General features: G+C 43.3%; 1 protein-coding gene across 13 annotated transcripts in view; it reads left to right on the top strand.

Moving 5' to 3' along the window:
- The window catches only part of Cit (citron rho-interacting serine/threonine kinase), a 165,395-nt gene that overhangs the window by 86,396 nt on the left and 55,051 nt on the right, over positions 1-23,948 (top strand). For 9 of the 13 annotated variants that reach the window (XM_058583162.1, XM_046456417.1, XM_046456416.1 and 6 more), the window contains 12 exons: positions 443-548; positions 1,464-1,607; positions 2,863-2,982; positions 7,404-7,655; positions 7,848-7,898; positions 8,514-8,567; positions 10,521-10,661; positions 12,465-12,590; positions 15,944-16,039; positions 20,998-21,114; positions 22,217-22,326; positions 23,321-23,495. In XM_058583162.1, coding sequence (XP_058439145.1) covers positions 443-548; positions 1,464-1,607; positions 2,863-2,982; positions 7,404-7,655; positions 7,848-7,898; positions 8,514-8,567; positions 10,521-10,661; positions 12,465-12,590; positions 15,944-16,039; positions 20,998-21,114; positions 22,217-22,326; positions 23,321-23,495 — 1,492 coding nt within the window. The remainder of the gene's footprint in view (positions 1-442; positions 549-1,463; positions 1,608-2,862; positions 2,983-7,403; positions 7,656-7,847; positions 7,899-8,513; positions 8,568-10,520; positions 10,662-12,464; positions 12,591-15,943; positions 16,040-20,997; positions 21,115-22,216; positions 22,327-23,320; positions 23,496-23,948) is intronic. The other 4 variants (XM_046456420.1, XM_046456419.1, XM_046456425.1 and 1 more) reach the window with 1 other exon arrangement.

The raw sequence follows: 23,948 nt of genomic DNA, 5'->3' as shown, positions 1-23,948 counted from the left end.
AATCTACCTGACGTTCTCAGAACGTCAGCTCCCAGGGGGCAGGGACCCCTGTGTCTCGATCACTGTCTTGTGCCAGTGCCCAGAAGGTTACTGAAACAGAGTGTATGAGTGGAGGAAGCACACCAGGCACGATGCTGGGCATTTCCCGTGTGCACTCGCCTGTGGGCCTTGTTCCTCTGATCACACCACCCCCCGGATATGCAGACTGAGCTCAGAGAGGCGGAGTCCCTGCCTCAGGTCCATGGTGCCTCGGTTCACACAGGGCTACCTGCATCAGAGTCCTCCCCCACTTCCACCCCTCTGCCTCACGGCCTTGATGTCATGAGAAGCCACTTGAGCCAGCTTTGCTGGTGGCTCCAGAACACTAAAAGGTCCCTCGTCTCTGCCTCGGTGCCTCAGGCTCCCCTGCGGGCCTCCTTGACTCTGTTTTTCTTCTGTCCAGGTCTGTTGTGTCGGGTCTGGACTCCCCTGCCAAGACTAGCTCCATGGAAAAGAAACTTCTCATCAAAAGCAAAGAGCTGCAAGACTCTCAGGACAAGTGTCACAAGGTATTTATCTCTGCAGTCGGCCTCCCTCCTTGCTCCAGGATCCTCCCGTCAATATATGCCAAGGGACCCGCCTGGGGCCGCTGCTGGCACTGAGCCGCCTGATCCATAGAGAGCGAGGCCGTCCCTCCCTCGCTGAAGTCGCGCCTCCAGCAGCTCAGAGGGAGATGAATTCGGGCCTTGACGTTGCCGTCAATCCTTTAAATCTTAACCAGAGGAGGCCCTGGATTTAAAACGGCCCGCTTCTCAGCATGACCCAGCCCGAAGTCTGCTCCTTCCGGCAGGTGGCGGGGGTCCTCACCTGTGGCTGAGATGCATCCCATCTGCTTTGAGTGATGAGAAGTCTCTCTTCCTAGTCCTTAAAAACTCCTGCTTCTGTCACTGCGGCCACTGTGTTGATTATGCTCCACGTCTGTTAACACTCACTGCTCCTGCCCAGAGACAACTCTCTGGAAACTAATAAAGGCCACTGCTTGCCTGGGACTCCTCTGAGAGTGCAGACGCACACATAGCTCCTTGCCCTGTCCTGGATTTGCCCTCTAGATCTTTGCAAGGAGATGGGGGGGATCAAGATGGATTTGGGATAAATTTTAAAGTGACGTCTGCAAAAGCCAAACAAAAAACAAAAGCAAAAAGCAAACAGGTGAAAAATGATGATGGTGGCTTCCTTGCTAACGGGGTTAGAGAAGTGACCAAGTGTGAAGCAGGACTTGGATGAGAGGAGTGACTTAGCGTTTGGTGACTGTCCTTGCGAAGACCTGTGTGCTCCCGGGCGAAGAAACAATGGTATTTCCAACCCCAACTTTTGGCGATTTAGCAGTAGCCCAGACCACCAGGTGGTTTCGGAGGCTGCTTGGGATTTGATTGCTCCGAAGGACCTCCAGGGGCCCTTTTAACCTGTCGATGTGTCTGTTTCAGATGGAGCAGGAAATGACCCGGTTACATCGGAGAGTGTCAGAGGTGGAGGCTGTGCTTAGTCAGAAGGAGGTGGAGCTGAAGGCCTCTGAGACTCAGAGATCCCTCCTGGAGCAGGACCTTGCCACCTACATCACAGAATGCAGTGTGAGCCTTCCCCAAAGCCCCCTTCCCTTGGAGGTGGCACTTCCTGTTGTGTGTGTCTCATCCTGTTTCATGACAGCTTCATGAGGCACATCACAGCCAGTGGCAGAGAGTAGAGACAGGGAGAGTGCAAGACGAGATCTGCGATTTCAGAGCAGCACGAACCAGGTGTGAGGTCCCTGGGGAAGGAGGCTGCACTCATTTCCCACAGAAGGTCGAGATAGGCTGCTGATACCACGGAGCCTGGAGATGGGAGTCAGCCGTCACTGCAGCAAGTTGCAGAGGGTCCTAACATCTCCCATCCCAACCTCTCTGGTCCACACCATGCCCGAAACAATCAGCCTTGGGAACCAAACTCCCAAATGTATACAAGAAAACATTTCCAACCTGCCCCCAATCAATCTCCCATTCCCTAGAAACAGTGTAGTGACAGCTGTCATTTACCATGTGACTTTTGTTTTTTCTTTCCTTCACAAGAGTAGACTGTCTTCTCCATTGTCTCGTTAAATTTTTCATTCAGGTGTTTTTTTAATGTGCCCAATTAAAAACAGTCTTAAGAAGTTGAATCACACATTTTTAAAGTTTTTTTTTTTTTTTTCTCCCCACAAGGGAGAGGAAATCTATAGAACGTGGCTGATTAAGAATAACTGCTATGTTTCCATTCCAGACTTGGCTGCCTTTCAGTGGTGGGTGAAGTTATTCAGCTGTGTATTTCAGATACATATTTCAGTGCCATTGAAGCATTGAGGGAACCTTATGGATGATAGGTGTTCAAGAAAAATTAGCCAGGAAGGGGAGATAGTCCACTGAACTCTCAAATAACAACTGGGTAGAGGAAATAATTGCAGCTTTGAAAGAAGCATATCTACCTGAGGGTCCCTGAATAGTTAGTGTAACAGAAAAGACTAGATGGTGGTTTAATGGCCGAGGGATCTTACTGGTTTTTACTCCTATACATACAAGTAAGTACCTTCGAGAATTAGGTAGATGGTGCAGGAGATGGAATTAGGTAGATGGTGGCAGGGTTGATAGAGTTTTAGGCTGGATCCATAAGGTCACAAGCTTGAGATGTTTCTTGAATCAAGGGGTTTTACAGGATGAAAAACTGGAATCGGCAACCAACTGGAAATTGTCAACTTTGGTCTGTCACCTGAAACTGTGCTGGTGTCGGCGAAGCAGCTTGCGGCTCCCTTAATGAATCTTTTCAACCAGAGCAGGATCCGTGGAGCATCCCTATTAAAATTTTTGCTTTCTGCAGAGCTTAAAGCGAAGTTTGGAGCAAGCACGGATGGAGGTGTCCCAGGAGGATGACAAAGCACTGCAGCTTCTCCATGACATCAGAGAGCAGAGCCGGAAGCTCCAAGAAATCAAAGAGCAGGTACGACAGCTTGCCTGGAGCAGAGCAGCCACTTGGCCGGCTGGGGTCCTCCAAGTTCAGGCATGTTTGAGAGATAGAGAGGGTGAGGGTGGGGGAGGAGAGAGAATGGGGTTGGAGGGGGAGAAGAAGGTAGGTAGGTCACTTGAGATTGTCCATGGTTTATATAAATCATACTGTGCTTGTTGTGCAACTCTTTTTGAAGTCTCATCCCATAATGTCTACTCTTTTTAAAAAGTTGTTGGTTCAGAGCAAAGTTAGGCAAACTTCAGCCTCTGATAAATCTGACCCACCATTTTTTTCCTATGGCTCATAAGCCAAGAATGGTTTTTATGTTTTTAGATTGTTGGGAAAAAAAATCAAAAGAAAAATAATAATAATTTGTGACATGTGGAAATTTCATGATATCCGAATTTCTGTGTCCATAAGTACGGTTTTCCTGGAGCGCAGCCATGCTCATTCATTAACCTGTCTGTCACTGCTACGGTTCACTCTGTGGAGGCAGAGGTGAAACGTCACAGAGATTGTTTGGTCTGCGGAGCTGAAACTGCTCACTCTGTGACTTTTTGTAGAGAAAATTTGCTAACCATTGCTTTAGATGTTTCCAAAAATATTAAATATTTTTATAGCCTTCCAGACCCACATTGAGAGGAGCCAGGATAATTCATAGTTTTACTTATGCAAAAAAATATCCTAGAAGAAAACTTTGAGCCATTCAGGCCAAGTCAGGATGAACATAACCATATCCGAAAGCAGAAAACCGTCCCCTGTGTGTTCAGAAAAGGGAACCGATGTCTTTAAAAAGCCCACTCTCCCTCTCTCTTTATATTTTTCCTCCTTTCTAAAAGGGTTTTCTTTCTAGATGGCTCATTTTTTATATTGCCTCATTGTTTCCTTTTTAGCATGGATTTTTCTGTCTTTTGAAGAAACTGTAAATAGAAACTTTAATGAATAGATGGCAATGAGTAATTGGAGAGCTGAATTATCAGCTGCCAGGCAACTCTCATTCACTTCAGAAAACCTAATGGGAACACTGATGGAAATGAGCATTTTCATCTTGGGGTAGCACAGACTTGGCCATCTGGGTGGTATGAACCCGAGAAGCTCCTGCAAAGGACTTGATCCATTTAAAGAAAAGAGTGCTTTGTGGGGGGGGCGCCCTGTTGTCATACTATGTTTGTCCCCTTGATATTTTAAGTGATAGATTAATATCCCCCTGCGTGATAAAATTGTTATAAATAAATGTGCATAGGAAACTGCAAGCGGATCACCAGGCTCCTCTGAACAATACTAACCTTAGAGATGTTGAAGGGAACACACACACTCTGAGAACTCTGCTTTGACAGGTGACTCATGCCCCTTTTATCAATGTAGTTTTTCATCCTAAAAGTTTCAGGAGGTAGGATTCTTGTTCTCTCACTAGTTCAATGTGTTTGGAAATTTTACTTTTTGGAGACGTCCTGGGGAAATGAAAGCTGTGTTTGGCCACCAGAGGGAGCAGCTGGGGTCCATAAATTCCATAGAAACAGAATTATCAGGACATTTTGAAAAGGTTTATGCTGGTCATTGAGTTCAAAGAAATGTCTTTTATGATTCATATCACAGTTGGCATACATGTGGAGTTTTAGATTTAATGACTGCTAAAAGTTCCATTTGGGGGAAGAAATCTTCTTGGTTTCAGATTGTATTTCTCACTGAAAGGAGGATACACTGAAATAACTTGTGATATGTTTTGTGAGAGCAGGATATTTGCAAACCAGGAAAAAGCTTTTAATGCTTACAGCAAACTTCCAGTATTTGTCTTTCAGCATATTGATTCCTCCCAGATTTGGGATTAATTCCCTGTTCTTCCTTTAAAAAGCTAATTTTCTGTACAACGGTTTAGTTTTTAAAAAATATATATTCCTTCTACCTACCTAGCTACCCCTTATAGAGTATTTGGATTCGACTTTAAATGAAAATACCTTAAGGTCACTTGGGATAGTTTGATTCAGGCACTGTTATAGCAACTGCTGATTCCTCCTCACCCATCCCCTCCTCAGGAAAGGAAATAGAGGTGTGGTTACCCCAAAGCCTTTTGTTTTTGGGGGGTATCTGGATGAATAGGACCATGCCTGCTCCTTCCTTCCCCCAAACTCTGAAGCTCCATTCAGAAGAGTTACTTTAGATGGGCCATCATAGTTGTCCCTGGTTCCTCCTCTGACCTGCCCAGCTCTTGCCCACAGATGTCCCATACTCAGAGTTGACAGCTGTCACCCAGCAACCCTGGGAACAGACCGATCATCTCTCAGCTTTCTCCCCAAATAGGGATTTGGTTAGCTGTTGGATTTATAGGATTTCCTTGAAGTCTCCAGTCTAATAACAGAAGATCAGCAAATGTGTTAGGTTCCTTTTGCTGCCTGTAACAGGTCAGGTGATCCAAGAGCTCCGATAGACGACAAGGATATTGCCTTCTTTCCCCTGGGTGCTGACAGCTCAGGAAGGAGAGATGACGGGGGCCCAGTGGGACAGACGTTCTATCCTTGCTCCTGACAAAACACAAAAATTACGTTCCCTCGGCACTCACATAAATTCAAGACCAAAAAGAGAGCTTGAGGACAATAGATGCCTGAGACTCCTCAGCCCTTTACTGCCCTCATAGTTGGGGTTTATGTGTGGGCAGGACTGGTTTTCCCATTAGGCACAGCAGGCTCAGGGACAAGGGGCCACTATACTTTTAGGGTCATGTAAAATACTTATTTTTTAAATCCTTCCAAAAGAATTGAACTTTTATATCAAATACATAGATAATATTGACATTCTTATATTTAAATAAATGCAGTTATAAAACATTTATGCATATGTGTGTATATACGTGTATGCATTTATATATACATGTAATTTTTTTTTTTTTTCTTTTGATTGGGGGAAGAAGCCAGGGCAGGCCTAGTGTCAAAAGTCACGAAAGTCACTGTCATATGTGGCCCTGGCAGAGGAGGGTCCAGAAACCCCAAGCAAAACACATACACCATTTCACTTGTGTTGTGAATTCTGATGGGTTTTGATGATCGTATGCAGGCTATGAAGCATCATTACTCAGTGTGCCCCACCCAGGGTCCACGTGCCCAGCATCCTAAACTGTACTTGAGTGACAGTGTATTTTGGGTGGGAGAGAGTGAAGTGAGACCCACACCCTTCCTTGGGCTCACATTTTCCTTTCCTCTCTACCTTTGGAGCGGAAGAGCTGCTTACATGGAAACTACCGCTCTTTGTAAAAACATCACCTCCCCTTCATGCATATTAAGAGATCACCTGTTATGGTGGGACAAAAAGTGTTCTAATATCCTGTTATTAAAAAAGCATAAATGGCAAACTTATTGGTTTAAAAAAAAATCCCTTACCAGTTATTTCCTGGGAGAAGAGGTCTTGGAGGCGTTGCTGTGTTTTATGAACATCGAAGACAGTCTTTTGTTTAATCCCTTGTACCTTTCATATTATACCTCCTCCCCACCCTAGTCACCTTGGATTTGATTAGTGCTTATTCAGATATAATCCTTATACTTAGCCTTGACTTTGCTAATGAAGAATATCTTTCTTTATACTTGATCCAGAATTTTTCAAAACCATTGCCCATTTCATCTGGTAAATCCCATCATGGGAAAAAAAAAATCTCCGTTCAAATGTTGTGTTTTGATTTTAGCAATTCATTTTTGAAAAGGTCAGGGCTGTTTGGATCACTTGAAAAATTTTTGCTCTGGGGAATGAGATAATTCTTTCCTGAGACTTTTTCCTCACGAGTTATTTTATCCAGAGCCAGTGTTTTGTGATTCTTCCAGATTTCAGGGTGACTTGCTTTGCAGGAGCAATGTTAAGCTCATCCTTCAATTTTGGGGCCAGAAAAATTAATGGTGAGAAACTGACAATGATGAGTTTCACCTTCTCAGATGCTTTCCACTGAGACTTCCAATTACCCTCTGGTGCCGTCTGAAAGGTTAATTTTAAAACTAGTACCATGTCTAATTGTGTTAGGAGCACATGACTTCTAAAGGACAAATCTATAGGAATGATTACCCTTGGAGGAGAACTACACGTAAGCAGTTTATCTTCGTCTAAAGGACAGCCCTCTACACGCTCCTGAGTTCTGCCTTAAGGTGCAGCTCATAATGTGTGGTGTCATTTGCTCAGAGGATCCTATTTTCGGCGTGTGAGATCCATGATACACAGGAAGGCAGTGTAGAGATCTAATCTGCTCCCTCCTCTTCCTGGTGCTCCTCCCCTTTGCCCACTCTGTCTCTTGCTGGGTCTGTCTGTCCACTCACCTCTCTCTGTTTGTGGGTCGGTCCTCTGTCCTTCTCTGTCAACGTGCCTCTCCCTCCATGGTCGGTAGCCTGTCTTTTCCTCCCGGAGTTCCAGAGTTCACCTTTGTTGCATTGCCTGCTCTTTAGGAGTACCAGGCTCAAGTGGAAGAAATGAGGCTGATGATGAATCAGTTGGAAGAGGATCTTGTCTCAGCAAGAAGACGAAGCGATCTGTACGAATCTGAGCTGAGAGAGTCTCGGCTTGCCGCCGAAGAGTTCAAGCGGAAAGCGACAGAATGTCAGCATAAACTGATGAAGGTAGTCAGCCATCCCCCAGGAGGATGCTCTTTGGGCACAGTCATGGATGATCTTAGCAAGACACAAGGGAGCACTAGCTTAGTGAGTATAGGTTTGAGAAATAATGGGATGTTTTTGGAAAACTCCTGATCTTTTTCTTACAGGAGATAACATTATTATTGTTTATTATTATTATTTTGGTCTCAGAGACCAAGAAAGTAAAATTGGTGCTGTTGTCTATAAGACTTTTAGGTTGTTAAGATTTCCCAGTGTGTTTTACCTTTGTAATTACAGGCTAAGGATCAAGGGAAGCCTGAAGCAGGAGAATATTCCAAACTTGAGAAGGTATATTTTCTGTGATTGGCTTTGCTCTGTGGGGTAGATTTTTAAATATTGCTGTCAGTATTGAGTCATCGATTAAGAATACTTTCTCAAAGACTCGAGAAATCTCTTCTACATTTATTTTACTTTATTTTCTTTAATTTTTTGGTGCCAGGGATGCAACCCCAAGTCGAACACATGCTCAACCCCTGAGCTGTGCTCCCAGCCCCTCCAGGTTTTCTCGATGGTCTGCCTCGGGTGACCATGTTGAGCTTTAGCTCTGGTTCTCAGAAGGATAAAGGACACTTCATTTTTTGTCAATCTTCCTCACAGTAACACATAAACGCAGACACTTAATAAAACATGAATGAGAGTTCCCATTGCGTGGGAGCACTCTGCGACTTCTAGTCTTTTGGCTACATACGTGTTATTTGTCCTAGAGGAAAAGTCCTCATGGAAGTTTGCACCCGACATCCACAGACTTCTCTGATAGGCCACCGCTCCTCCTCACCTTGAGCAGGTCTTGGAAGACAAACCCCCAAGACCCCCCTGAAAACCTCCAGGGACTGGAACTGCACTAAATGCAGATGTTAATGCTGATTTACCTTTTTTCCTTATTTCCTGGGATTTCAATTATAGATCAATGCCGAGCAGCAGCTCAAAATCCGGGAGCTCCAAGAAAAGCTGGAAAAGGTAAGCCCGGGGTGATTTCTCAGGAACTTCCCCCCATTTCCATAGACTTTTCTTTGCCTTGTCCCAGAGCACTGAAGATGAAAGAAATAGAATTAGTCACTCAGAGCCGAGGAAAATGAAGGGGGAGGGAGCTATTACCTGAAAATATCAGAGTTCTGAATATACTTTTTCCTTTTGAGACGTGTCAGCAGTGTTTATTTTTAAAAACCAAGCTGTGTGAGACTCTCAAGTAAAAGTTCTAATTATACTACAACAGCACCCGGGAGGCGGCTTCTCGCGCCTCAGGGGGCCAGGCTCCCGGTTTGCACATTTGTGGGAGAAGCCTGGGCCGTTCTATCAGAAGCATGACTGCCCGGAGGATGGTTGGGGGATCCCTGGAGTCATCCCCTGGTTGGTGATGGTGGGGGGTAGTGTTTGTAGATAGTGTCCTGCAAAATCTTTGTTAATCCCCTGCTTCTATTTTTATTAATAATTTTTATTGACTTATTATTACCTTAGCTTTATGAAGATATAACTTGATAAATAAAAATTGCCTCTGTTTATAACGTATACCATGGTGCTCCGATTTGTTCCCTCAGTTGTGAAGTAAGGTAATTAACACACCTGTCACTCCATATATTTATTTATTTATTTGTGGTGAGAACTTTTCAGTTTTCAAGCCTTGCCTTTGTCCAATCACTAGATGCTTAACTCAAGGGCTGGAATGAATTTGGTTCTGGGACATGCCTCTCCTGTCAGAGTGTTTGTGTAGGTGTTGGCTGGCTTGGTTTAATAGAGCCAATATTTATTTATTTATTATTATTGTGATTAAAAATATTCCACATAACATTAAATAACCATTTCTCAGTGTACGGTCTAGTAAAGTTAAGTACATTCAATGTGGTTGGGCGATATCTCTGGAAATTTTTCATCTTCTTATATCAAAACTCTATACTCGCCAGACACCAATTCCCCTTTTCATTTAACTTAAAATTAAACTCAAAAGTAAAATTTAAAAAGTGAATTTTCTGCCATATTTCAAGTGCTCAGTGACCACATGGGGCTAGAGGCTCCCTTACGGGACAGTGCGTGTCTCGGAGTTGGCGTTTTCTTGCAGTTTCTCCTTTTTTTTTTTAAATTTTTTTTTTTAGTTGTAGTTGGTACAATATCTTTATTTATTTATTTATTTTTATGTGATGCTGAGGATCGAACCCAGTACCTTACACATGCAAGGCAAGTGCTCTACCACTGAGCTACAGTCCCAGCCCCACTACTTTTTAAAATTTTGATTTAAAGCAAAATACGTGTGAAGTTGTTAGTCCCATGAATTTGGGTCTTTCCTTTCCTATGGTGCTATAAGACCACTAGTGTATTTATGGCCAAAATAAAAATTAGTAAATACAGAATAAACTTTAAGAGGTTTAGTTTTTTTCCCTGTAAATCTGGATTTTGTGAATTATCATTAATACTATGCCTAACCTTTGAAAGGGACTTATTTAAAGAAAAATATTTAAATTATAGCTTTTATCTTGTTTTCTTCTTGTAAGAGTAGTGCAAATTCCCCATAGGAAAATTAGCAAACGAGATAATTAAAATAAGAAGGAAATTAATGATCAGAGGTAAATACTTTAATTGCTAGATAGGTCAATCCATCTAGACCTTTTTGTTTGCATTCACGACATTACATTGAATTAAAGATGCAAATGATTATCAGGTACACCATTATTTTATGTACTACAAGAAAGAAAAATGCATCAATCTTCATTGTAGGATGCATTCCAAATTCAGGGATGTTAAAAATAAAGTAGCACCTTAGCATAGATGGAATACAGAATAGAAAGAACGCTTTTACTGTTTTGGGAGATGGAGAGAGTGTACTCTCAGTGTTCCCTGAAAGTACCACTTAGGGCATGTCACCATCTTTTTCACTGAGTGGATTTGGATTTCTGTGCCCTGCACCTTCTTTCCTCACAGGCGGTAAAAGCCAGCACAGAGGCCACCGAGCTGCTGCAGAACATCCGCCAGGCCAAGGAGCGAGCCGAGAGGGAGCTGGAGAAGCTGCAGAACCGAGAAGACTCTTCTGAAGGCATAAGAAAGAAGCTGGTGGAAGCCGAGGTGAGCAGGGGCCTCCAGCCCGCGGTGGACTGCCCCCAGGCGCCCGCACGACCGGCCTCAGCTGTGCCCAGGGAAAGAAGCTGCAGAGCGTCACTTGCTTATGTTTGACCAAACTGCTTCCCTTCTGAAGATCCCTTTGAAACTTGACAGGCCTGGAAAGCTTCTCCCCAAGAGGAAAGAGATCTGTCTCCACAGCTCCAAAGTGAAAGATGCCTCCACAAGAGCTTTCCTGTCTGCCCGCTTCCCTCTGAGCTCCTGGCCAATCTGGGAGCATTCATAGTGTGTCAGCCCCCTGTCTGGCCACCTCGGAGTTTTCCTTCCCCTTCCTGTTTGCCTTGCCGTCTTCTCGACAGTGTTAATAACATATTGATCTTCCCCTGCTCCCCGCGTGCGGACGACTCTCAGATCCACATTTTGGGGCCTCTTCTCTCCCTCGAATTCTTTGTTGTTGTTGTTGTTGTTGTTTTGAAATCATTTATATAATCACACAGAAAATACGGGAGTGCCTTTTCACTGTCAAAACTTAAAACTGCACAGATAAGTGTAGGGTAAAAAGTGACACTTCTTTGCTGGTCTCTGCCTCCCCAGCCCTTGGTGATTGTCCCGCAGAATGCATGTGCTGTAGTTGTTTCTCTCTCCTGCTGGGTCTTTGCATTTCCCGTCACAGTCTGGGTGGAAATCTGCTGGTATGTGGCTCTTTGTGGCTCTTTCCTGGCTCTATTTCCCGTTGCTCCCTTGAAATCCTAGCTGGATGTCTGAACAGTGCCTTAAATTTAGAATGAACTTAGTCGAGTCTCCTTCCCCACAAGCTGGTTCCCCTTTTTAGTTTTCTCTTGCCAGTCAGGGCCACCATCGTTCTTCTGGTCACACTAGGCTTGAAACCTTAGTGTCCTCTCTGAGTCCTTGGGCCCTGCCATTCAATGAGTCACTCAGTCCCATAAGAGATGCTCCCTCCCTCCCCTTCACCCACTCTTGCCGTTCCTGTTGCCATCTGGTCCGAACCCTTTTCCTTTTAGCTAACTAATGGAGTGATTTCTTGATCCTTTTTCTTCCACCTCACTTGCACAGATTCATGGCCCCTGGGGACCCCTGCCCCACCCCAACTATTTCAGGGGTCCCATGTATCCTAGGTGCACCCCTGAGCCTAGTACAGGAAGCTCTTCACATTTTACCCACAAATGCTATCCTTTCACCTTCTCAGCTGCTTGGTCCCCTGTCTATCCTGTGCTGTAGCCAGTCTGGCTTTCCTTGGGGCCTAAGTTGGCTCTCACCTCCATGTTTCTGGTAGCAGGCCTTCTTTGTGTGCAATGCCATCCGCCTTCCTGTCCCCCACCCCCATCCACTCCAAACCTCCCCACACCGTCCCTCCTCACAGCTCGCACTTGTATCACTCTGCTGTTAAAAGTCCCCTTTCCTGCTTGTCCCCCCCACCACAGTGCTTGTCCCTGTGTGCTTTGTGGGTCTTCCCCCTCTCAGCCTGTGTGGTGTGACTTGTGTACGCCTTCTCTCTTTCCAAGGGCAGGGATTGCTCTTCTTCCTCTCGTATTTCCCGTGAGGTCTAGTGTGGTACTTTGCAGATAGTAGGTGCTTGGTAAATATTTGAATGAATGAATGCACTCTTGTAATCTACACAGCTGGGCACCTGAATCATAGAGTCTTATTTTCCTCGCTGTTGCTTCAGGTGCCTGAGACTTTTCTTCCTGATTCGAGTGTATGCTTCTTGAGGGCTCTTTCCCATGGTGCAGGTGATATACCCGTAGCGGTTGCTCCATTAAAACTCTCTGATTGATTCATGATCTACAGGAACGCCGCCATTCTCTGGAGAACAAGGTAAAGAGACTAGAGACCATGGAGCGTAGAGAAAACAGACTGAAGGATGACATCCAGACAAAATCCCAACAGATCCAGCAGATGGCTGATAAAATTCTGGTGAGCAGGAATGAAAGTTGGAAAGTTCAAAGATAACAGGTCAGAGGTTGCAAAGGGAAGGGGGTAAGGAGGAGAATTAAATGCTATCACATGGGAGGTTTCACCAACTTGGTGAATTAAGAGAGGTGGTTTCAGTGTGTACCACATCCCAGAACAGTATGAATGACCTAATATCGGACGTTTCGGCACTGGTAATAGATCCGTCAGTACTATTTTTTGCTCTGTTTGCTACTGCCTGGCATTTTTTATTTTAGTCGAACATGCATCTATTATTTTTGATATATTTTTATAGGAGCATTTACATCCTTCTATTAGCAGAGCTTTGTATGGCCATTAATTTTGCATTGCCAGTTTAAAAAGCTGTTGGGGTTTTAGACCTTTAAGGCTGAAACCTGTGTTCTTGCTTTGAGAGAAGAAATTAGTCATACAGAATTATTTTTCTCAGAGTAGTATTTGTCATAGATCCATGTTCACCCACTCACTTTTTCTGCTACAGTTGGTTATTATTATTATTTTTTTCAATTTCCTTAGATATGGCAGGTCTTTTTTAAGGTTTCTTATCCTGATTCTGTCTCACGCTCTGATGGCCAAATTAACCTCATGGAGGAAGGCCCAGGTGGCTCAAGGTGCAGTTACATTGAAGTTTTGTCCCTGCCAGGGAAGAAGGCAGGCCCTCGAAGGGCTCTCTCCTTGGATCTCAGTCCCCAAACCAGAAATTTGATATCACGTTTGAAAGACTCAGTGGTGACCTGGGATCCCTTCATAACTCCCTCCTGTCCTACCCCTTGGCAAGGCTCCAAAGTAATTGGGCGGTTCCTCTCCACGAAAGGTGAGGTGGAGGGCAGGCCAAGTCATCTCTCTCTCTTCGCATCACCTCTGGGAAATGAGGCACCAGCAACTATACAAACTAAAGAATGGCCAACTTATAGGCTCATACAGTACTTAACATCAAACCCCAACACCCTGACACTTGACACTGTTTCTCGTTTGTGTATACCAGTGAATATATGGATGTTCTTGAACAAACAGGTAAAAGAGGGGTTGGTTGAGTTGTTTTCCCTTGACACCCAGTCTTCATGTGTGTGTGTATATATATATATACACATACTATATATTTATATGTCTGCACACAAAGACGAATGTGACTGTTAGTCTACCCTTTCTGTCCTCTTGTTCCATCATCTAAGTTTCTCTTGGCTATCGTCAAGTATGTGAAATTTTATCGTGAATGAGATTAGATTCCACCACCAGTATCTCTTGTTTGGTACAAAGTGGTTAACTCTCTTGTGGTTACAAAATGTTTCTCTGTTTAATGGTGATGTGTTCATTCATTCATTCAACAAATATTTAATGAGCTTCTACTATGTGTCAGGCACTGTTCCAGGAGCTGGAAATATAGCAGTGAACAACAACAGTCTTTGTATAACGTGACTAAAGGGTCAATCCAAACATATAGAAAAAGATCCGTTTGAAAAATGACAACAACAACAAAAAATGCCAAACCACCAAACAGCCAGATTTTTGATTTCTGTTTCTCCAAAGGTTTTTTGGTAATTAAAATGTAACAATATAGAGTCCTGCACTCCTGGATTATGTGTTATAAACTCCTATTCATATGTAGACCAGAAATTTGGTCATAAAGTCGTCAGTCTCAGTATCTGATTTTGGACCTATTTTTAGATTCTGATTTCCTTTTCTGTGCCATGTTATGAAGACTGAAATAAGGAAAGATGCTTATCAAGTGATTTCTAACTGAAAGGAAAAACAAGTGGATTTCTTTGTCTGAATGTATCTTGCCACCTGCCCAAGTACCTTTGTGGTTGTGACTTCATTTAACAGAAGGTGCCTTTTGCTCAAGAACCCTGTGCTGAGGCTGCAAAGTATCTAGGACATGGGCAAAGAGTGGTCCTTAATACTGTTACGTAATGGTGATGCTTGGAAACAGACTCCAAAATGTCATTTTGCTTTAAAATATTTGCTATTCTGATAAGAACTTTCAAAACAGATAATTGGGACTCTTATTACAGCAAAGTCTTTTGCTTTAATCAGAGAAGTCATTGCAGGCAATACTTTAGCGAGTACACATAAAGCCCTTAACAATGTTTTTATTAATTAGAATCCTGTTTACGTTCAACTTTACAAGATCACATCTGTTATATTGCAGTAGATTTTGTGCACCTGGTCTTAAGATTGAGCATTTCAATGGCCCCCAAACAAAGCCCATGCTTGCAGATTTTAAAATTTCAAAAGCTTAATCACTAACATTTTATGTGCATGTGAATCGCAAAGTACTTTTTTCCTCCCATTTTATGGACATATCCTGTATAATTTCCTCATTCTTCAAAATTCCCATAATTGCTTCCACTTCAAAGAAAAATTTCATAATAGTGCGAAGAGATGAAAACTTGGAGTAATGACTTTTGATATCAGTAATTAACTAATGGGTCCAGATTCATAAGAATTAACTTAGATGCAGCTCTCTGTGCATTTAGAGAATGGTTCAATGAATTGAATACTACCTTTAAAAGATCAGTTTATAATACATTGGCAAATGAGTTGCTATAATTTTCAAATGAATTACAATTTTATTTAAAAGCAGAAAGCTTAACAATAAAAGGACTCGGCAAACCTCAAATTTAAGTTATTTATATTACTCCATATTCTCTTCCCATCTTTAATACGAATGCATGTATTTTTTGTCATTATTACCAGTGTGTTTTGTGTTTGTCTTTGTTCCCATGAGCATTGTTTCGTGTCTACGTTATGTCACATACACATCTCCTGATCTTCACATTCTCCACATAGCAGCTGGCTAAAGTAATCATTCAGATCTCAAAGTGTTTGAATTGTAACACTAGTTTTCCTTTTTAGCTAGGGTTCTTGAGCAATAATTTTGTTAATGAACGAAACACAAAATGTTGTTGATCACATAATAAATCAAAATTACTTTTCTCATTTAAGGCTGCCATAAGAGCGAAAATGGCCTGAGGCTCAAGACAGTGATCAAGGGCTCTGTGCTGACCAAACTTCCAAGTGTTGCCTTGTAATCCTCATTTCTCCGTGCAAAGTTGAACAGCTGCCTTTGTGTGACCTGTCGTGCTGACATATATCTGATCCCAGGCCTCACAGCCTCACAGCTGTGTATACATATGTGGTGCGAATACTTGGACTTGGAAAACCAGGGCCAAGGCACTGTGGTGGTTTCCTTCCTGAGAGCCTTAGGCTAGTAATGGAGAAGCAGCTACCTGTTACCTGTGGCACCTGTGCTAAAGTCTTGTTTCCTCTGGGTGTCTAAGGTACATTGGCTGTGTCCTTCCTTTGGCACACCTGACCATCTCTTCTTTCGTGTCCAGGAGCTGGAGGAGAAACACCGGGAGGCCCAGATCTCAGCTCAGCACCTAGAAGTACACCTGAAGCAGAAAGAACAGCACTACGAGGAAAAAATTAAAGTAAAGATACTTTCTGGTCTTCTCTGGCCTTCCTTCTATAGGACCATATGGCTTTCTTCTCTTCCTGGGTACTTAGGGCCACTTCTTGATAAACCAAAGGACTATTTGGGGTAAATGCTATACTCACTCCATGATGGGAAGTTTGGGGTCTGAAGTTCAAAAAAAAATTTTTGGCCATTATATATTTCAATTCCATTAAAAACATTTTTTAAAGACTGCTACCACTCAGTTTATGATAATTTAGATTTTTTTTTTTTTTTTTTTTTTTGGTACCAGGGATTGAACTCAGAGGCACTCCACCACTGAGCCATAACCCCAACCCTTTTTATATTTCATTTAGAGACAGGGTCTCACTGACTTGCTTAGAGCCTCACTTTTGCTGATGCTGGCTTTGAACTTGTGATCCTCCTGCCTCAGCCACCCGATTATAGGCATGCACCACCGGGCCTTGCTAGTTTATGATAATTTAGATTTAGCCATGCATGCACCACATTCCTTACTTTTAATTTTCTTCCTGCATCTCAAACCTCAGCTTCTTTCCCTTCTGTTTAAAGTATATCCTTGAGAACTTGCTTTAGTACAGAACTGCTGGTGACAAGCTGTCTTCTGTGTTTGTCTGAACATGTGCTTATTTTTCATCCTTATTCTAAAGAGGTTTTGATGGGATCAAAGTGTACATTGGCTGTTGTCTTCTTGTAACAAACACTCTTGTAAAACACATTCCATTAACTTGGGCTCTTAATATTGTCATTATGAAGTCATCTGTCAATCTACATTGTTCTCTTTGAAAGTAATCTATTGTTTTTCTTTAAAATTTCACTGCATTTTTAATTCTGAAGTTTTAGTGTGAGGTGTCTAGATGTGGATTTCTTTTGATTTGTCCTGCTTGAGATTTACTGGAGTATTGAATAGGTTAATGTCTTTTTTGATCAATTCCAAGAACTTGATGGTTATTATCTCTTCTGTCTTTCCTTTTGGGAATTTGATTAGGTGTGTGTTATATCACCTCAAATCTGTCCTTTCTCTTATTTTCCATTTGTTTGTCTCTTTGTGCTACATTTGGGTAAGTTCTTCTGACTTGTTTTCCAGTTTACTAATTCTTTCTTAGCAGTGTCTAATCTGTTACTGAGGTTTTTTTTTTTCTTTTTTTTTTTCAGTTTTCGGTGGACACACCATCTTTATTTTATTTTTATGTGGTGCTGAGGATAGAACCCAGTGCCCCACACATGCCAGGCGAGCGCGTTACCACTTGAGCCACATCCCCAGCCCTGTTACTGAGTTTTTAATTTTAGTAATAGTTTTTTGTTTTGTTTCACTTTGGTACTGGGATTTGAATACACGAGCACTTTATCACAGAGTACACCCTAGCCGTTTTTATTTTTATTGTGAGACAGGGTCTCTCTAAATTACCCAGGCTGGTCTCAAACTTGTGATCCTCCTTTCTCAGCCTCCTGAGTCACTGGGATTACAGGCATGTGCTATCATGTCCAGATAGTACATTTTTAGAATTTCTGTTTGGTTCATTCCCAAGTTTGCTAGATTGTTTAAAACAATACTTTTAAATTCCATGTTTTCATTTTCAAGTCGTTTATTTTTTAAAGTCTTTTATTTCTTGATATGCATGAAGTGTCGTTGTTTGATGATCTGTACTTCAAAGGTCTGCTTTTACTCTGCTGTTTTCATCCCTGCCCTTCCCTCACAGTGCCTGTTTCCTTGTGTGCCTGGTATGCTGTTCATTTTCCTTGGAAAATTATTAGTGGGAATTTGTTAAGGTTTGGATGAAAATGTGCACCCACCATAAGGGGTAACTCTTGGCTTTTGATTTCTGTCTCTTCTTGATGTTTGAGGCTGTCAGAACTGAAGCTCAAGTTCATTTGGTTGAGCAAATGCCTCAGGTTAAAAACAGCTTTATATCTTTCTTACCTCTCCCAGTTTCTGTTTTCCTTTAGATTTTTTTTTTTTTTTGTCTATGACATCTTGATTCTCTTGCCAGCTTATAGATACTTCTGGGAAAACATTTCTGTATTTTATCTATAATTCTAGATCATGTTCTGGAGGAGGGCTGGCCCCGTTCGTTTGGCCCACTGTATTTTCAGAAACATGTCAGCCTATCAGTTGCATTTTAAAATCACAGCGGGTTTCCATTACAGTTTTCCCCAGGCCTTTAATCCACTGTCGGGTTCTTGAGACTCAGATGTTGGTCCTTATATCTCAGCATTATCTCTTCCCCTTCCCAGTCCGGATGTTGAAGGAGACTGTTAACTTTTATGACAGTCTTGTCATGGACTTCCAGAGCTGGTATCCTCCGTTGAGTGGCTCTTTCTTGGGGATGAGACTAACATGTACGTGCTCACACAGCGTTGCCACCAGCACCACCTGGGCGTCTTTCTTCTTTTACTCCTGACTTGACTTCAGTTATTTTTTTATTAAAAGAAGTGTAGGAGTTAGGCTTGATGGTTGAGTCAGGGGGATCACAAGTTCAAAGTTAGCCTGGGCAACTTAACAAGATGCTGTCTCAAAATAAAAAATAAAAAGGGTTGGGAGTGTAGCTCAGTGGCAGAGCATTTACCTACCAGACCTGAGCCCTGGATTCAATCCTCAGCACTGCAGAAAGAAGAAAACAACAACAAACAAACAAATAAAAAATGTGTATATATGTCCATGTATTTGTATATATATATATGCATATACATGTATATGTATGAAATAACCCAGAAGTGACCTCAAAGTGTTCTCGCCAGGCACAGTGGCGCACGCCTCTAATCCCAGTGGCTCAGGGGCAGCTCAGGAGGCTGAGGCAGGAGGATCACAAGTTCAAAGCCAGCCTTAGCAAAAGCAAGGGTGCTAAGCAACTCAGTGAGACCCTGTCTCTAAGGAAAATACAAAAAAAAAAAAAAGGGCTGGGGATGTGGCTCCGTGGTGGAGTGCCCCTGAGTTTAATCCCCAGTACCAAAAAAAAAGAAGTTTTCTCCTGTGAACTGCCCTACTTTAATGAATTTTAAATTTCATATGCTATTCCTTTTAGTTTGGAACTCTTACTGGCTTCCAGGCTTTTATCTTTGTAATAAAGTAGTTTTCAGAAAATAATGAGACTGTATACAGTAGTCCAAGGCACCTTAGTATGATGACCATGACCCTTTGTAAAGCCCTTTCTGTGATTTGAGTGATTAAACTGTCATTCCTGCCAAAAGCCATGCTTGTCTTGGGTTGATTTAGGTGTCTTCACTGGTCCCTCATTTCAAACAAAGTCCTTGCTCATCTCCCAAACCACTACATCTTCTTGTTTGTCCTTCTGCCAGTTGAGTCCTGTTAAGGTGAGAGATGCTTCCCATTCACAATAGAGGCTTGTCTCTTTGGTCCACAAGACCTCTCATTGGTATCCATCACTTAGAACAGATTTTTTTTCTGCACATGTCTTTCGTTGCCTTAGCTCCTCATGAAAAAGGAGCTTATTATATGATCTCTGCTACCTTCTAGAGAGAAAGAGCTTTGTTTTATAGATCCCAGGGAGTGTTAAGGGAAGATCTGTTTTCTTCCGTGTGCCCTACTGGAATCTGTTCAAAACCATTCCTTTTTAACCTTTTCTGCTTTTTGTGCCTTGTTCTAGCTTATGTAAGGCCATTTTAGTAATAATTATGATCATACCCTAGATTCTGCCCTGCTCTGGCTCATAATTTTAGCATCACCCTCAGACGTCCAAGAGAGTTGGCGGCCTATCATCCTATTGAGCTGCGTCCCTCCTCCCATGACCCTGCTCTCCACCTTTTGCTCCTCTCCACCAACTCCTATTCTATTTATTATTATTTTTTTCATCTATCAGTTTTGGTTTAAAGCCCTCTTTGAAATCTGTTCTTTCCTTTATCATGTGGACCCCTTCCCTGTGGACTGGCTGTTTTTAGGGACGATGTCCCCATGAGCTATGCAGGCCCCTTCACAATAGACATTGTGGGAAAGGCACATTTCAATCCCGTCCGTGACCCCAATTCTTTCAGCTTTATTCCCAGTATCCTGTTGTCCTTCTTGATGCAGTTGGTGCCATTTGCGGAAGCAGAATGGATCCTCTGTGATGAGAGACATAGAGTCGTGGTCAAAGGCTTGGGCAATTTATAAGGTCTTCTTTCTTCCTTTCTTTTTCACTTATTGTTTTGGCAACTGGCAGGGCTGGGTGTGCCCTGCAGAACATTAGGTCAAGCTGGTGCTTGGTGACAGACACCATCACTGTTATTTTTTTCCTCCTGGGAATAGTAGGTGCTTACAGTGGTGTTCTTGGTTCAGAGAATACATGGTTTCTCTTCCCCTGGGAAAAGTTTCTGTTCCCAATAACTTCTTCCCCTCTAGCTGGATCAGAAGAAGAATGGAGGAAAGTGGCATTTCCCCCGCATTCTTTTATGTTGTCTTTCCCACCCATTGCCTGTCCACCTGCCTCATGGGTGGGCAACATCCTCTTGTCCCCTGCCTTTTCTGAATATCAGCCTTGGTCAGACTTCCTGTTCCTCCACACACATCCCAGGAGAACCCAGAATTCATTCTGTACAATTAGGAACAAGCAATGTTTTGAAAGCTACTGGTGCATTGGCTGAGAAAAAGTCGTAATATTTAAAAGTCATAGGAACTTTATTTTCTAGATCACTGAAGAGATCTTTTCCTCCCGCTCATTCTGGAGTCTGCCTCATTCTGGATGTACTGCTCTGATCTGTTTGGCTGCTGACTTTCACATAAGTTCCTAGTTCAAATCTGTCTGTGACTTGCCATTCGATGTTGGTCCTTGAGTTCCTAATCTCATCCTGTTTGACAGACCCCTCCTGATTTTGGCCTTCTCATAGCTCTAGAGTTTGGAGGCCCTTGCTTCTCTGAGCTTCCCCCTCCCCTCCTCCTTTTTTCTCAAGTGCCCCTGTTTGGGCTCCCTCAGCTCCCCGCTTGGCTACCTGTGATGTTGGCGTCTTCTCTCGTTTCTGTAGGTGTTGGACAATCAGATAAAGAAAGACTTGGCAGATAAGGAGAGCCTGGAGAACCTGATGCAGAGACACGAGGAGGAGGCCCATGAGAAGGGCAAGATTCTCAGCGAGCAGAAGGCGGTAGGTAGAAGGGCTCAAAGAGCCCATTTTTTTCAAGGAGGGTTTTTAAAACCTGCCAAGAGTCATTCATTTGAGGTGACTCCATTTCATCTGGTGACTTATCCCTGTGCAGTCCTGTAGGTAATAGGAAGCTACCTTTGAAACTGCTTCCTGTCCTGAAGGCAACAGAGCTGTGGCTCCAGGTGGCCGTGCTTGCTCTTCTTTAAAACCCATGCTCATCTGTACCCACTAGGATGTGGTCCCTCAGAATGCCCCTGACAAGATGGTCCTTGTTCTCCTGCATCTCTCTCCTTGCTAATCCTCATAGTCCGTTGTTTCAGAAACTCAAAGCTCATAGGATTCACCTGTGATGCTTGTTGATACTGTATTCATATTACCTCAGACTCTGTTGAAACTCTCCACATTAGACCCTCTAAGTGTGTGTGTGTGTGTGTTTGTGTGTGTGCGTGGCTGGGGGTCCTGAGAAGATATAACTTTAACCAGTGCCCATCCTACCCCACCCTGGTTCTTATGATTCAATAAGTTGTGGAAACTCTGAAGTAGAAAAATATGGTGCTCTAGGGCTGGGGCTATAGCTCAAAATGGCAGAGCATTTACCTAGCATGTGTGAGGCACTGGATTAGATCCTTAGCACCACATAAAAATAAATAAAATAAAGGCATGCTGTTCATCTGCAACTACAAAAAATATTTTTAAAAAATATATTTTAAAAAAAGAAAAAAATATGATGCTCTAAATATGAACTTGTGGGTTGAGGTTAGAGGCCCTGCAGGCCCAGCTCACATGTGGATGACAACCAGGATGTAAAGAGGTCTGCTTCTTACAGGAACCGGGTGCCAGGTTCCTGAGCAGGTCCTTCTGTGTGCTTTTAATGCCAGCCACTTAGCTAGTGTGGAGATGTTTAATTTTGGTTGGAAAAACAACTGAGTGCCATCTGTTTGGTGACATCTGTGATCTTTAGGGTACAGACTAGTTGGTGCACTTGTTACCTGTGGCCAAACTGCTGGCATTTCAGAGAGACTTTACCCTGGCTCACCTGGCCCATGTGAATCCCATTCTGGTGTAACTCTGAGTGTGAGGGTCAGAGGTCCTTGTGTTTCAGATGATCAACGCTATGGATTCCAAGATCAGATCCCTGGAACAGAGGATTGTGGAACTGTCTGAAGCCAATAAACTGGCAGCAAACAGCAGTCTCTTCACCCAAAGGAACATGTAAGTGTTCAGGTTCTAACTGTGTACGTTTTTATGTTTTGGTCTTCTCCTCTGGCACACAAACTCTGTTTTCCTTCTCTCTGATGGAGCTGGAGCAGAGTTAATTACTTCTGTACTTTGGCCTAGCCTGCCTACGCTTGTATAATTTTGTCCTCTTTAGTGGTCTCACTTCACCATGGCCTTTCTTTTGAGTTGGGTTTTCTTAAATGCCTCAAATTACCACCTCAAATTAGAGTGTTTTGCTTTAATAAGACTGTTTATCATTTGCTTTTGGAAAGGTGCTGTCCTCCTTTCCCAGTCTTGCCTCTTGCAATGAGAGGTGATCTCGTGTGTACCCTGTCAGGCATCAGGCATCGTTTTGCTGTGGTTAGGCTGCACCCCAGGGCAGGAGGGCTGGGGTTCTGTAGGGACTGTCTTCAGGAGCACTTGGATCATAATCTCTCTACCCAGAGAATTACAGTCTCTATGATTTTTCCTCCCCATAGATTCCCATTTTAATCTTAAGCAGTTTGGTGGGCTGGATTTGGTCTTTGAGTCACTAAGGTTTGTGATGTTTGCAAGCAGTTTGGCGGAGAGGAGGAAAGATAGCATTATTTCTTCGCATTCCAGTTTCTTTCCCAGAGCCTGTGTTAATGAGCTACTGGGGGCACTCCTATGCTCTGAGGAGGCCCCTTTCTGCTCTCCTGTAGCAGCTCTCAAAGAAAAAACTCAAAAGGCCTGCCCTGTGAATGAACTGTTAGCATATTTTGCATCTGTCTTGACCACCCCTAACCCCATAGGAGAGGGACTCTGGCAGTGGTGACTAAATGGTTTTTAGGATCCCCAGGCCTGGCTCATGCCTATGAGGCCAGATCAGGAGGGAGATAACTTCAGAACCATTACAGTCTGCTTAATGAGGACTCCCGTCTCACTCTGTTTCTGTCTGTCCTGAGGAGACGTGTTCACCTCTGATGTGGCTGTGATTTTGTTTGGATCCTCCCATCACCCCTACCAGGAAGGCCCAGGAAGAGATGATTTCAGAACTCAGGCAGCAGAAGTTTTACCTGGAGACGCAGGCTGGGAAATTGGAGGCCCAGAACCGAAAGCTGGAAGAACAGCTGGAGAAAATCAGCCACCAAGATCACAGTGACAAGAGTCGGCTGCTGGAGCTGGAGACCAGGCTGAGGGAGGTGAGAGTGAGGGGTGGTCTCCCGAGCTTTTAGGAGGGGGTGGGGGACTTAGGCTCCAAACCAGCCTGCTTCCAAGCATCAGCCAGTACATACACAGGAGGCATTGTGTATGGTGACCAGGAACAGAGTGGACCCCATGGATTTGGCTTAGAATTCACCTCTTAGTGGCTTAGACTTCCTATTAGTTTTGTGATCTCTTTTGTAGTTTTGCAAGCTACTCAATCTCTGTGCGTTAGTTTCCTCACCTGTAAAATGTCATTGTATCTCCTCCCTGGCTCACGTGGGGATTATGTAAATTGGTGCATCTGTCAAATGGGAGTGGAGTGATTCCTCCTTCAGCAGGAGGAATGAGGGCCTCACTGGGTCATCCACGCATGCTGCGTGGCAGTGCTGAGTGTGTAGATTAATAGACACAGCCAAACTGAGCTGGCTTCATGGAAGTAGTTCTCTTCA

Source organism: Marmota monax, unplaced genomic scaffold (genome assembly GCF_021218885.2).
Source record: "Marmota monax isolate L192 unplaced genomic scaffold, Marmota_monax_Labrador192_F-V1.1 WCK01_AAM20220418_F8-fsc00185, whole genome shotgun sequence".
NCBI lineage: Eukaryota > Metazoa > Chordata > Mammalia > Rodentia > Sciuridae > Marmota > Marmota monax.
Note: the sequence above shows the minus strand (reverse complement) of the source record. Positions and strands in the feature narration are given on the sequence as shown.